The sequence below is a fragment of the Lagenorhynchus albirostris genome, chromosome 15 (genome assembly GCF_949774975.1).
Source record: "Lagenorhynchus albirostris chromosome 15, mLagAlb1.1, whole genome shotgun sequence".
Classification (NCBI taxonomy): domain Eukaryota; kingdom Metazoa; phylum Chordata; class Mammalia; order Artiodactyla; family Delphinidae; genus Lagenorhynchus; species Lagenorhynchus albirostris.
The window spans coordinates 16,645,354-16,660,273 of record NC_083109.1 but is presented as its reverse complement, the minus strand read 5'-3'; the positions used below and the strand labels follow the sequence as shown (position 1 = coordinate 16,660,273).

Genomic DNA, 14,920 nt, shown 5'->3' with positions numbered 1-14,920 from the left:
GTTAGCATGTGTCCTTAACACAGCCCCTAGAGAGGGATTCTGCAGTCCCATTATGTGGATGAGGAAACCAAGGTTCTAGGAGGTTCAATGACCTGCTTGTGACCACACACCCAGTAGGGCTCAGGTCTGCGTAATTCCCTGCCCCTCTCCGCACGCACAGTCTCTCGAAGTGGCTTTGTCTGTTGCTGAGACCCCTTTCCTCAGTGGCAGAGACACCAGGCTAAGAGGCCACTAAGCCCTCGGGTTTGGCAGGAAGCACAGCTCTGCCTCAGGTTCTCTCCTTGCGCAAGGCACGCATTCAGCTGTCAGGAGGAACACAAGTGCCACCTCCTCTTTCCTGATTCCTTTCCATTCATCTGTTACTAAGATTTCCAGAGCAAGTATGTGCCACACTGACTTACACTTTATCCGTTAGTCTTCCCACTGCCCCGGGAGTATTCCCAGGGCTTTCCTAGTCCCAAGACACTGATTGGATGCTTTTGAGCAAATTCGATAAAGGCACCCACTTTGGGCAGACTAATTAGAAAAAGTTTCCCCTTTAAATATATGTCAGTTGGGACTTCCCTGGTGGCACAGTGGTTAAGAATCCACCTGCCAATGCAGGGGACATGGATTCGAGCCCTGTTCTGGGAAGATCCCACACGCCACGTAACAACTAAGCCCACGTGCCACAACTACTGAAGCCCGTGCACCTAGAGTCCGTGTTCCACAACAGGAGAAGCCACCGCAATGAGAAGCCCGTGCACCACAGCAAAGAGTAGCCCCCACTTACTGCAGCTAGAGAAAGCCTGAGCAGCAACAAAGACCTAACATGGCCAAAAATAAATAAATAAAATTTAAAAATAAATATATGTCAGTTGTCAGATGCACCCCTATACTAGGGTTATGGCTTGGTAAGTTGATCATAGCCAGGCTTGCAGCCCCTTTTACCCCTTTGGTTGGTACTTTTGTGTGATGCACAACACATACAACTGTACAGGGCAGTCCTGCCTGATCTCCTCTATGTCCCTAGCACACTGGCAAAGAGCCCCACGCAAATCAGGTGTTTGACAAATGGATGCTGAATAAACATAGGCACAGACAAGTAAATATCACAGCAGGATCAACCCCTGTTGAGCTTTTCCTCCAAGTGCCTTGCTTACAAATGGGGAGACGGAGGCTGAGTGTCTTTCAGATACATGTATTTCCCCTCAACAGTACCTGGCTCCAGAAGTGCTTCGTAAAGAGCCTTATGATCGGGCAGTGGATTGGTGGTCCTTGGGGGCCGTTCTCTACGAGATGCTGCACGGCCTGGTGAGTGGGGTAGAGCGGACTCTGGAAGAGATGGGGGTGGATCTGTCCCTTGTGTGGCCTCCTCAGGCTCCTTGAGGAAATGAATGAGCCATCACTCCTCTCCAAGCTGAAAAAAGGTGATGCCAAAGTGAATACAAGGATTAGATATATTTTTTCAATAAAGTCAGTTCCGCACTTTACAGTATACTGTCTCACATGTTACTGCTGTGGTGCCTCGTGACAAGGAAACTGAGACCCAGAAAGGTCACAGTGCTGGCAGGTTGTGGAACCAGCCCCTGGACCCAATCCTAGGCTGCCTGCTCTTCTCATCTGAAAAATTACAACCTGTCTCAAAGGATGGTTGTGAGGCTGGGATGAAATGATGACAGGAAACTGTTAACTTTGCAAAGTACAAAGTCGTTGCACAAGCTGGATTAAGAGACATGGGATAGAGGAGGCACCTGGGGGATCCACAAGCCTCACACTGGTGGGGAGAGACTTCTCGGCCTTCCCAACAGCCTGTGCACTGGGCTGGATGCCCTTAGGTCTCTGTCTCTCTTCAATCTGCCATGTGAGCCATCGCAGAGACACAGGTCTGGCTGAATCCTTCCAGCTGCCCACTCTGCTCCAAGTGTCCCTGAGAACTGTGCCCACTTTAGCATGGATGGTCCTCCCGTCTCTCTCTCTCTCTCTCTCTCTCTCTCTCTCTTCTCTCTCACCAGCCGCCCTTCTACAGCCAAGATTTGTCCCAGATGTATGAGAACATTCTGAACCAGCCGCTACGGATCCCTGGGGGCCGGACAGTGGCCGCCTGCGACCTCCTGCAAGCCCTGCTTCACAAGGACCAGAGGCAGCGGCTGGGCTCCCAAACAGACTTTGTAAGTGACCTGCTAGCGGAGCACTGGCCCCTCGTGGGGCTCTCAGCTTCCTGCAGAGGCAACCCAGAAGCAGTGACATGCATCCAGCTATTTTCTAAACCCAGGCACTGCTAATTCACGCATTTGGAGATTCACAGCTGCCTACTTATTTCCTTCATTCTAACGCTTTTATTCAACCAGTATTTATGGAGCACCTCCTATGTGCCAGGCATTGAGCTAAATGCTAGGGATTCGTTAGACTGAGTCTCTGCCCTTATTAAGTTTATGAGGGGAAGGCAGACAAACGAACACAAATTATTACAGAGTGTGACAATACGATGAGAGGCCAGACAGGAATTCAGGCAGGGCTTTACTGGGGCTTGTGCTATACAGCACGAGGGGGCAAAAGAAAAGTAACAGGTGCCCTTGCTTGCTCTCTGAGGAGGGTGGACTCATTCCTTAAATGGGGTGAGAGTAGGGGCAGATCTGTGGGTTGGGCAGGAGGGGTGGCTTAGGTTGTCTGCCCACCCCCTTGGTGGTGGTGTGTGCAGGGCTCATGCCCGGTATCCTGCTTTTGCTCCCAGCACCTCAGAAGTGACAGTTGGTTTTTGGCCTTTTTGTATCTTATGGTTCATAATTTGTCCCAACTGTCCATGCTCCCTAGAAGCTTGCTCTTCTAGCGTAGAAGTTGAGATGCATGGATTGTGAGACAGACTACGTGGGTTCAGATCCCTCCTCTACCAATTACTAGGTGCAGGACCCTGGGCACATGGCTAACCTCTCTCTGTGCGCCTGTTTCCCCATCTGTAATAACAGCACCCAGCTCATAGCTCTTATGAAGATTAAATAATATATACAAACACCTAGGCCAGTGTCTAGCACGTAGTTCTTTTACAAACTGCCCTATATGCCAGATATTGTGAAGTGTAACAACATTTAGGGCATTTGCCTACCCATCCCTGGACAGCTTAAAGAACAGGGCTTTCATGAAGACAGGTCCCCTCCTTCCCAGAGGAAATTTGCATCTTAAAAAATATGTATGATTTTTAAAATAAGGTATACATTCCCATAGATCAAAACCCAAAGGATATTCAGAAAAAGTCCCTCCAGCCACTGAGTTTTTTAAATCTGGGGGCAATGAGTGTTACCAGTTTCTTGGGTGTTCGTCTGGAAATAGTTTTGATCTGGCTTTGTAGCAACCCCCCGGGGGGGTTTGATATGGAGCCAGAGAATCATTCTTTGAGAAACACAGGTAGAGAGAGGGTCCTGCTGGAACAGGTGGACGTTCGTGACAGCACTGGTTTGGATTAGGAAAGAAGTGGTGAATCACTCCCAGGGCTGAATCCTAAATTCCGGATATTTGGGAACCTGCAGCTTTTCTTGGGGCTTTATTTCCCAAATCTTCCATAGTGAGTCGATTTGCTCTATTTCTCTGGTTAGAATTCTGGAAGAGTCAGGATGCACTGAAGCAGAATGGGGGACAGGGGGTCCCCAAGATCCCTTGGGGCCCCCAAGAGCAGGTCCTGCTGTCTTGTTCACTGACATACCTCTACAGCCTAGTATGGTACAGAGTAGGTGCTCACTAAATAGCTGTGGAATAAACAACTGCTACGAGGAGAAGGCTGGAGTTCGAGATAATGGCAAAGGGGAGAAGTCTAACTGCAGACACTCCTTTGTCCCAGGAAACCAGCCAGAACGGCAAGTTACCTTCCTGGTAAAGAGTTTAGGGCTTGACAACCAGTTGCCAATAGAGTTGGAGCTCCGAGGCATGTGAGGTGGGGTGGGAACGCCAATGGAAAGGGCTACTTCTGATCAGCACCTTCTTCCTGCAGCTTGAGATAAAGAACCATGTATTCTTCAGCCCCATAAACTGGGACGACTTGTACCACAAGAGGCTGACTCCACCCTTCAACCCTAATGTGGTAAGAGGTCTTCACATTCTAGATTCTGGATTCCCAGGGCTGATGGAAGCTTGGAGGGTATCTGGGGAGGGTATCTGAGCCCGCTGTCTTTCTACAGATGGGAGAACCAAGGGTCCAAGAGGCTCAGTGATCTGTACAAGGCCACCCCATAAGTTAGAGGCAGAATTGGGTCTAGAGCCCAGAAGTCCTGACCGCCAGCTCAGCTCTGTGTGAGGAGCCAGGCTGCACTTCTTTACTTTTAGCACCAATAACCCTCATCGCAGAGCTCTTTACAGTTTTTAAAGCGCTGTGTCACGGAGCACCCCCAGACAGAGCCAAGCCCTGTAAAGATTTTCTCTCTCTGTTTAGCTTTTCTCCTTATAATAACAATGGCATGTATTCTTTCTAGAAAGTGTGTAAAACAGACGTTTAAAGCATCAAGGAGAAAAAGCTTATTATCTCACTACCCAAGAGAAAGCACCACTGGCATGTTTCCTTCAAGTCTTTTCTATGTTTTTTACATAGGTCACACTTCATATATATAAATATCATCTCTCCCCTCTTTCTTTTTGCTAAAAACTATGTCATTATTTCCCTAAGTCATATAAGACATTATAAGTATGATTTTAAGTGGCTGTGTAATATTTCAGCCCTATGTTGGCAACATAACTTATTCTACCACATTCCTAATGGTGAACTTTAGGTTATTACCATTTTTTCTTTATCATAATGGACTGATGAATAGCTTTAAGTGCATATCTATGCCCACAGTGGTGATTATTTCCTTAAGATGGATTCCAATTGGGGAATTACCAAGTCAAAGAATGTGAATGTATTTTTACTTATTTATTTATTATTGAGATATAGTTGACTTACAGTATTACATTAGTTTCAGGTGTACAACATAGTAATTTGATATTTTTATACATTATACTCCATACGAAATTATTATAAAGTATTACTATATTCCCTGTTCTGTCCATTATATCCTTGTAACTTATTTTATACCTAGTAGTTTGTACCTCTTAATCCCCTTCACCTATTTTGCCCTTCCTCCCACCCCTCTCCCCTCTGGGAACCACTAGTTTGTTCTCTGTACTGTATCTGTTGTGAACATTTTTTTTTTTTTTTTTTGCGCGGTACGCGGGCCACTCTCACTGTTGTGAGAGGCTCCGGACACGCAGGCTCAGCCGCCATGGCTCACGGGCCCAGCCGCTCCACAGCATGTGGGATCTTCCTGGACCGGGGCATGAACCTGTGTCCCCTGCATCGGCAGGCGGACTCTCAACCACTGCACCACCAGGGAAGCCCTGTTGTGCACAGTTTTTATGTCCTTGATTCATACTGCATTTATGTCACAATCTACTTCCTACCAGCAGCGTCTGGAGGGTTGGTGTGGAGCAGGTAGGGTGCTGGGGTAGGGGATGGAGGAATTGATAGATTGTTATTGGACCTCATGGAGTACAATGACCAATATAAATGCATAAATAAGTGACAATTAAGTAAGGATGCCCCTGGGGCACTCAGAGGGGAGCATTAACATCTCTCTCATGGCTGTGGGCTCCTTTGACAGCTCTGACTCCAGTGTTCCCTTCTTATCATTGGCTTATATTCACAGGCAGGACCTGCTGACTTGAAACACTTTGACCCAGAGTTCACCCAAGAAGCTGTGTCAAAGTCCATTGGCTGCACTCCCGACACTATGGCCAGCAGTTCTGGGGCCTCAAGTGCCTTCCTGGGATTTTCCTATGCACCAGAGGATGATGCCGTCTTAGATTGCTAGAAGAGAAGCACCTGTGAAACCACTGAAGCCAGCTTGTATCTGTAAGAATTACCTTCAGCTGCTAGTCACAGTGACCCAGGGTAACGATGGCTTAAATAAGACTTTTTTTCCCAGCCAATAAAAGAAGGGTGATGTTAGGTGGTCCAGGGCTGGTATGACAGGTTATCAGAGGCTTTCTGTATTTCTGCTCTGCCGTCCTTGGCAAGTGGCTTCTACTATTAGGATTATTATATTATCATAAGATGGTGCTGGAGCTCTAACCACTGCTTCTGTGTCCTGGGCAGGGAAAAAGGAGGAAACGGCAAAAGGGCACCTTTATAGAGCTTCCCTAGAAGCCCCACCCAATGACTTCTGCTTGCATCTCAGTAGCCGTCCACCCTACCTGTAATGGAGGTTGGGATATGTCTGATTAACTGGGCACATTACTCCCCACAATAACACAGGGGTCCAACACTAAGAGAGAAGGGGGAAATGTTGGGTAGGCAACCAGCACCTCTTTACCAGAGGGTCTCTTGGTGTTTGGAGTTTGATCTCAATGTGTAAAATGACGGAGATGTAACAAGCCTATAGGGTATCACCCAACACCCTCTTATTTTTCTCTGTCGATGATGTCTTTCTTTGGGTGGGTGGATTGCACATTTGTTAGGTTTGTCTGCCTGGCATCTGAACCTCTTGCTATATTCAGGGAATCTCCTGTTTTATGAGCCATAATGAGAGGCAATAACTACCTCCACTTACAGTAGCTGAAAATACTAGATACTAACTTTCCCAGCCCACCCTGCGGCTCGGGCCAGGCATGTGGCCTCAGGATGCACCTGTGCCAGATTTTTGACTCAAGGAAGGAACTGGGAGCTCTCTTTCATGTGGTAGCTGCGGTAACGACACCCACAAAACGGAGCTCCTGGTGTAGAAGTGGCAGCGATATAGCAATTGGTACTTATTGGCAGCATCAGTTTCCTCATCAGATCAGTGCTGCAGCATCATTCCTGTCATTCCTGGGAATCCTCGAGTCTTATTCTCTAGTTTTCCCAATGATTTTGAGAGATGCTGATCCTGTTAACCACTCCTTCTTTGCTTAACTGGTCAAAGTCAGCTTGAGAACATGTGCCTGTGTTGAACCAGTTTCTGTGCTAGACTTTTTCAAGTCTCAGTTTTCATCAAAACAACCCCAAGGGAGCAACTATCCCCTTTTTACCAATGAAGAAACAGAGAGAAGTTGTACCTTGCCTGGAGGTCACATAGCTAACAAGGGCCAGAGCTGGGACTTGGAGCCATATAAGCTGACTCTGGGGCTCTCACAGGTCACCTTTGTGCTGGTCTGCCTCTCACTCTGTTAGATCCAAGCAGAATGACTTTCAAAATCTCTAAGGAGAGCCAAGCCGGGTTATGGGAAACGGGGTCTTGAAGAGGAGGCATTCAACTGGATGCTCATCGTCTGAGCCTGGCTGCCAAGTTCATGCTATGCTCTACCTCACACACCTCTGTATGTTTGGCAGGTCTAGGGCCATAGGGAGCCCAGGCTGGGGCTGGTACAGTCCTGGGGATTAGCCATTTCTAAAAGCAATACTGATTGGACGGAATGTGAGCATATAACACCCCATGAGTCCAGGACACCCTGCACTTATCTGATGGATCGTGCTGCCTTATTTCAGTGCCACAAAAGTCTTTTTCACAAGCTTGTGGTTCATCTCCTACTTCATGGTGGTCTCATTAGCTTTCTGATTTGTGAACAAGAGAAGAACTTTCTTAACATCAGTGTGTGCTGGTGATTTTACTGCCTTTTCCTCTTAACTCAGTCCCACTCTTTGCCTTACATTTTTGTTTATCCAGCCCCCTGCCCCAGGAATTATGGGGGATGAAGCTGGAAGACCATGGAAAACACACCAATGACACTGACACTGACCTACTGGGGATCAAAGCTGAGTCAAGAAGAGCTACTATTATCCTTTGATATGTGCTGTGAATTCTGAGCGAAACACTATGATTTCCATCTTAATAGCATCTGCTAATAGAAAAGTGTGAACTGTGATGAGGGCGAAGCCAAAATCCCCCCAACTTCCCAAAGCAAAAAGCAACAGAGCGTAGTTGTCAGAAACGTGATAGTATTGTCAAAGTATACAACCTTCTATGGGTTGTGAAACACGTAACGGTTCTATCTGCTCTAAGACTGTAAAATCACAAAATTTTCACCAGGATAGAAAATAAAAATGATAAATTATGAATCTTGAATTGATCTGTTCAATATCAGACAGATATGTTCACACCTCGGTTTATTGAGCACATTCTGAGCTGCATGTGCATTATCTACAATCCTCACAATAAGCCAGCGTTTAGAAATTATTAACCTGACTTTACAGGTAAGAAACTTTCACTCAGAGATAGTAAGCAACTTGCCCAAGGTCACCCAGATGGTCCAAGGCACAGCCAGGAACTGAACTTGGTTCAGCTGATTCTAAGGCCCTTGCTCTGTCTACAACCTCCAATAGCGGAAGAAGTGCTCTGGGCAGCTACTTTTTTGGTCTTCTGGCAGAGCCTGACTGCAAACTGTATTCACCCAATTTGGTACCAAAAGACAGCATCCTCAGGAAGAGAAATCACAATCACTCTCTTCTTCACTTTTTAACTTTGCAGTCACAGTAGTTGTGAAAAAGCAACAGGAGTAGTGTGTGTGTGTGTGTGTGTGTGTGTGTGTGTGTGTTTTAAGACCCTAAAACTCCGACTACTCTGTACCCGCTGAAGACTGTAACAAAAATTCTAAAGTCTCTGCTCACATCGGTTTGAGCCAGCGAGACAGCTGCATTGCACACACGTCCACGCTCCCTCAGGACAGGCACTGAGCCCTCCCCTGGGGAGAAGGGTTGCCTGTTTGTGGTTATCGGCGTCTGGTTTCTCATTTTCACGGCGACAGCAGGGCAAACCGTACTTGGCGATGGCTCTTCCGCATAAGCAGTTCCTTCTGCCCAAATGCCCTTCCCCAACCCTTGCCTTAATGAACCATTCTTCTCTCACTTTTCTGCTCAACGGGGACCCCTGTCTGCCCAGCTTCGGCCTCTCACAGCTCCCTTAAAACAGTTTATATTTTTATTTTTTGGTAGAATCTGGTCAGGTCTAACTCGCCGCCAGGGGATGCCCAGAGGCTGGTTCACCTGGGCGTGGCACTGTTGCGCTCAGAGATGCGGGACTAATCAAACAGAAAGAATTATCTCATATTCCCATCCTCACCACTACACCTGCCCACCCTCCTCCTGGAGGGCCTCCCCGGCCTCCCAGGGCGCTGAAACCCTCTTATAACGCGCGCAGTGCCTCGTGTCCCGCGTTTTAAAAAGGGCGAAAGCGACCCACAACCGCAGCCGCAGCCTCAGCCGCAAAGCCCCGCCCCGAATCGGGCCACCGCTCTGCGCCTGCGCCCTTGGGGTCAAGGCTGGGCCTTCCGCACTCTCCGTCGGAAGCCTCCACTAGTCTCCTTTCTCAGGGTGGGACGAAGTTTGGGCCCTTGTGCCTATCATTTTTATCAGGCTTTAATGAGACTGGGTATTAAAGGAGAAAATGAAATGAGTTTATCTTTGGTCTAAAGTTAATCCACATTCTATTTGGATTTACCCCTCATCTAAAATAATGGTACAGTCCCACATTAGTCCCGCCCCCTGCCCCCACCCATACTTCTCCCTCCTCGCTAGCTAGGTAAATCGGCCTCTTCCGTCCTGTCGTCATCACGTCGCTCCGGAGGTAGTTCCACGCTCGGGTCCACGCCCTTCCAGCGCGCAGCTTCGCCTCCGCAGTTGCTAAGCGGCCTTGGATACCTGGCCGCGGGATGGTGGGCGGTGTCAGGTGAAGATGGTGGTCACTGGGCCTCAGGTAAGACGGACTCCGACCGTGGTGGGCCGGCCGAGGTGTTGGGAATTGGCGAGGGCCTCGCCGGACTGTCCTCGAGGCCGCTGGGCCCGTCTTAGAGAAAATCGAGGTCCGCTAGGGTAAAGTAAAAGTGTGTGGGGGGGGCGCAGATATAGGCCCAGATCCCGGACCTCAGACTGGGCTCGAATCTAACTCGCCTTCGGCTGGGAGATGTTTAGTCATCCTGCTCAGTATGAAAGAGCATTGGACAAGAAACCATAATGTGACATCCTAGTTCCATCCCCTTTTTCTAGGAATCCTGCTCTTAGGAATCTGTCCTACGGCAAAAATAATTAATGGCAGAAGCAGAAATATGTACATTTCAGTAGGATCTACGATGGCAAAAAATTGAAAAGATGCTCATGAAGATTGAGTTTATTATGGCATAACCACACAACCACTAATCTAATCAGAAGGCAGAATACAATGTTGTATGTACACACTGTGAAAATAAGCATAGGCATGGATGGAATGGAACATGAAAAGATAGCTGTGGTGGGATCATGGGGGGATTTTTTTTTTAAGTGACAAAATGATTTGAAAGTTCAGCCTAAAAAATAAATATGTGGGACTAACGAGAAAAATTCTAAAACTTAAGAGTAATAAGAGAGATTAGCTCGTATCAGCACCACCAAGTATTATAACATACATATTATAAACCTGTAGTAATTAAAATAGTATGGAATTGGGCAGGAACTTACAGGCAGATAGAATATATAGAATTCATGATTTCAGTTTTTAGGGATTTATTATGTAGGCAAGGTGGTATTTTAAATTAGCATAGAAGGGATGGATTGGTGTCAGGCAGCTTGCTAGTAATTAAAACAATAACAAAATTAAAGCACCAAAACAAAGTCCAAATGGACTAAAATTTAAGTCTTAAAAATTTTGACATCATAAAAGTACTAGGAGAAAGCATTGTTGGATGTATTTATAGTCTTAGCATGGTAAAAACTCTTCTAAAGGGCTTCCCTGGTGGCTCAGTGGTTAAGAACCTGCCTGCCAATGCAGGGGACACAGGTTCAAGCCCTGGTCCGGGAAGATCCCACATACCATGGAGCAACTAAGCCCGTGCGCCACAACTACTGAGCTCATGTGCTGCAACTACTGAAGCCCACGCACCTAGAGCCCGTGCTCTGCAACAAGAGAAGCCAGCGCACTGCAACGAAGAGTAGCCCCCACTTGCCACAGCTAGAGGAAGCCCAGGTGCAGCAACGAAGGCCCAACGCAGCCAAAAATAAATAAATAAATAAATAAAAACCCTTCTAAATATGTCATGCAATCCAGAAGCCAGAAAGGAAAAGATTAATGCTTTCGACTCTATAAAATTTTAAACTTTCTGTGTGGCCTGCAAAATTCAAGCAAACTAAACCAAAAAAACTACCAGCAGCTAAGTCTAAAGACAAATAAACTTATGGAAGTCTTTATTTAATGATCAATTAGAAAAATTTTAAACCCAATAGCAGAGTATATGAACAAGAAAATCAGAAGAAATACAAGTGGCCAATATAAACAGTGAAAGATGGCCATCTTACTAATTTCAAAGTGCAAATTAAAATAATAAGGATTTTTTTTTGCCTGTCTTATTAGCAAAGATTAAAAAAATTAAAAATAAGATTGTGTGGAAACAAATATATTAGCGTTAGTGGAAGTAAAAATTAGTACAATATTTTGGAGGGCAATTTGGAAATAATTTACTTAGCTATTCAACAGGTAGGAATTTATTCTATAGATATGCAAAGTGCACAAAAACATCATGTTCAAAGATGATGTTTGTAGTATTCTTTTACTAGCAAAAATTTTGGGGAAAAAACATGTCAATCAGTATATGAGTGGTTACATAAATTTCAGTACATCCACAAAATGGAATGCTGTGCAGCAGTTAAAAAGAAAGTGGTAGATCCATATATAGTGACATGGAAAGATGTGAAAGATACAGGTTAGGTGAAAAAAGTGTGTTGCAGAATAGTGCATATGGTCCTATTTAGTAAATAAAACTATAAGTTACCATATGTATAAAGAGAATTTAGAAAACTATACCCCACACTTAACAATAGTTAGCCGTGAGGAATCAGGTTGGAAATATGGTTCCCCACACTGTAGTGTGATGGCAGGGCAGGGCCATGGAAGTGGGCTGATGGGAAGCCCAGGGTTTGCCTTGGGTTTCTGCAGCCATGATTTCAGCCTTTGAATTGTAGGGAAATTGTAGCTAAGTTGCAGCTGTGTACCTTTTTTTAAAATAGATTTATTTAATTAATTAATTTGTTTAATTTTTGGCTCCGTTGGGTCTTCATTGCTGCGCGCGGGCTTCCTCTAGTTGCGGCAAGTAGGGGCTACTCTTCATTGCGGTGCGCCGGTTTCTCATTGCGGTGGCTTCTCTTGTTGTGGAGCACGGGCTCTAGGTGCATGGGCTTCAGTAGTTGTGGCTCGCAGGCTCTAGAGCACAGGCTCAGTAGTTGTGGTGCACAGGCTTAGTTGCTCCGCGGCATGTGGGATCTTCCCAGACCAGGGCTTGAACCCGTGTTCCCTGCGTTGGCAGGCGGATTCTTAACCACTGCGCCACCAGGGAAGCCCACCTTTTCTTAATGAATTATAAGAAATAGACTATTGGTTCCTTTTAGGGTCTTTCTTTTGGAATATTGTTTATTGTTTCCCTTTTCTCTGATCCCGTCTTTTTTCCATAAGGTGACCATGGAGAAAGAGCTTCGGAGCACCATTCTTTTCAATGCATACAAAAAGGAAGTATTTACCACCAGCAATGGCTATAAATCCATGCAGAAAAGACTTCGGAGTAATTGGAAGATTCAGAGGTGACCGAGTGAATTGTTTTCCCTTCTAAGTGATAATAACAGCCTGCTTATAACACTGAAAAGTCTTTATTTTCTTATGTAAAATAGATTGTTTAGGTGGGAGGAATTCCATTTAAAGGTCGTTCAGAAAAAAATAAATGATTATTAAAACGTATCTTTCAAAACTTGGCAATTAGCATATTACTAAGTGGTCCCCCCAAATCACAAATCAAGTAATTATTCCAGTTATACATATGCAAGTTTTTAAGAGGTTAGAGGCTTTCCCCATATTTTAACTTGGGTCAGTACTTTAGGGAAAGGAAAAATGAAAATATCTGTGTGTGTGTGTGTGTGTGTGTGTATGTGTGTGTGTGTGTGTGGTTTTTCTTAATGGGTAAAGGATGTGTAATCATACAAGCTAATGGTAGAGCTGATTGATTAGTAGTTGGAGGACCTCTTTATGCTCTAGTGTGGTTTAATTTGGACACCTTGGCTTATAGGTAGTGCTTGAGCACAGGCTGATGACTGGGGCAGACCTATTAGAGGGGATTCTCACTTTGGGAGAGAGGCTGGACCAGGTACCTCTAAATCCCTTCATTTCTGTGCCTCTGTAGCCTCTGATTCCATACAGTCTAGACGCTAAAATAGCTCATAAATTGGTTTAAATAATGGATCTAACACTTGCTTTTAAAATCATATTTCTAGCTTAAAAGATGAAATTACATCTGAGAAGCTAACTGGGGTGAAGCTGTGGATTACAGCAGGGCCAAGGGAAAAATTTACTGCAGCTGAGGTAAGAAATATCCATAAAGAAGAAATGTAGTGAGATAGTTAGGAGCATGGGCTCTGAAATCCCGGGCTTAAATCCCTCTTCACCACTTGACTGCCTTAAGGTGGTCACTTCATCTCTTTCTTCATCATAGAGTTGTTGTGATGATTAACTGAGTTAATGCATGATAAGTGCCAGACACATAGTGCAGGCTGACTCAATATTAACCATACTTCTTTGCCATGTTTTTGCTTTAAAAATAGGAAAATTCCATTTAAAATTAAGCTGTTTTTTATTCTGTTTCATGGACAAAGAATCGTTAAGTGTAAAACCCAAACAAAAATAACAAGTGTTGGGCTTCCCTGATGGCGCAGTGGCTGAGAGTCCGCCTGCCGATGCAGGGGACACGGGTTTGTGCCCCGGTCCGGGAAGATCCCACATGCTGCGGAGCGGCTCCGCAACAGAAGAGGCCACAACAGTGAGAGGCCCATGTACCGCAAAAATAATAATAAATAAATAACAAGTATTGGCAAAGATGTGGAGAAATGGGAACCCTTGTGCACTATTGGTGGAAAGGTAAAATGGTGCAGCCACTATGGAAAACAGTATGGCGGTTCCTGAAAAAATTAATAATAGAATTATATGATCCAGCAATCCCACTTCTGGATATATATATTCAAAAGAATGGAAAGCAGCGTCTCAAAGAGGTGTTTGTACACCCATGTTCATCACAGCATTATTCACAGTAGCCAAAAGGTAGAAGCAATGCAGGTGTCCACCAACAGATGATAAATAAAATGGGATCAATACATCAATGAATTATTACTCAGTCTTAAGAAAGAAGGCAGTTCCGGTACTTGCCGCGACATGCATGAATCTTGAGGACATTATGCTAAGTGAAATAAGCCAGTTACAAAAGGGCAAACGCTGTATGGTACCATTCATATGGTGTACCTAGATTAATCAAATTCATAGAAAGTTAAAGTGGTGGTTGCCAGGACCTAGAGGGAGGAGGGAGACGGAGTTATTTTGTAATGGGTATGAAGGTTTTGTTTTGCAAGGTGAAGAGTTCTGTAGATTGTTTGTACAACATTGTGAATGTACTGAACTTTACTGAACTGTACACTTAAAAGTAGTTAAGAGGGTAGATTGTATATTATGTATATTTTACCACAGTTAAAAAAGCAAAAAACCCAGAACATAGCAAGAGTCTTTCTCACAGAGACTTGGAAGTGCTTGGCGTTCAGGGAGGGTTGTGAGGAGGAGGGAGGGAGTAGAGGCAGGGCGGGGCTGGTGTGGTCCTTAGACTTAGGTGTCCAAGGTCTCCTTCTCTTACTTTGGGTGAGGCCATGGGGAGGGGTCCACAGGGGAGCATTCCTGTTGTCCTTTTTTTTTAGATATTGGGGGTAGGAGTTTATTAATTAATTTATTTATTTTTGCTGCGTTGGGTCTTCGTTTCTGTGCGAGGGCTTTCTCTAGTTGTGGCAAGCGGGGGCCACTCTTCATCGCGGTCCGCAGGCCCCTCACTATCGCGGCTTCTCTTGTTGCAGAGCACAGGCTCCAGACGCCCAGGCTCAGTAGTTGCGGCTCACGGGCCTAGTTGCTCCGCGGCATGCCGGATCTTCCCAGACCAGGGCTCGAACCCGTGTCCCCTGCAT

The 14,920-nt window shown here is 45.5% G+C and overlaps 2 protein-coding genes across 4 annotated transcripts in view; both read left to right on the top strand.

Annotated features, from left to right (window-relative positions):
* L3MBTL1 (L3MBTL histone methyl-lysine binding protein 1) overlaps positions 1–8,001 on the top strand; it is a 61,652-nt gene extending 53,651 nt beyond the window's left edge. Inside the window, exons 28-32 of the mRNA XM_060123044.1 lie at positions 1,198–1,293; positions 1,995–2,150; positions 3,962–4,051; positions 5,649–5,854; positions 7,644–8,001. Of these exons, the coding sequence (XP_059979027.1) occupies positions 1,198–1,293; positions 1,995–2,150; positions 3,962–4,051; positions 5,649–5,813 (507 nt within the window). The 3' untranslated portion in view covers positions 5,814–5,854; positions 7,644–8,001. The remainder of the gene's footprint in view (positions 1–1,197; positions 1,294–1,994; positions 2,151–3,961; positions 4,052–5,648; positions 5,855–7,643) is intronic.
* A 1,517-nt stretch (positions 8,002–9,518) lies between these two features.
* Positions 9,519–14,920, top strand: part of IFT52 (intraflagellar transport 52) — a 32,861-nt gene continuing 27,459 nt past the window's right edge. For 2 of the 3 annotated variants that reach the window (XM_060124863.1, XM_060124862.1), the window contains exons 1-3: positions 9,519–9,668; positions 12,390–12,514; positions 13,199–13,286. In XM_060124863.1, the coding sequence (XP_059980846.1) occupies positions 9,648–9,668; positions 12,390–12,514; positions 13,199–13,286 (234 nt within the window). In that variant the 5' untranslated portion in view covers positions 9,519–9,647. Of the gene's footprint in view, positions 9,669–12,389; positions 12,515–13,198; positions 13,287–14,920 lie in introns of those variants that run through there. The other variant, XM_060124864.1, reaches the window with a different exon arrangement.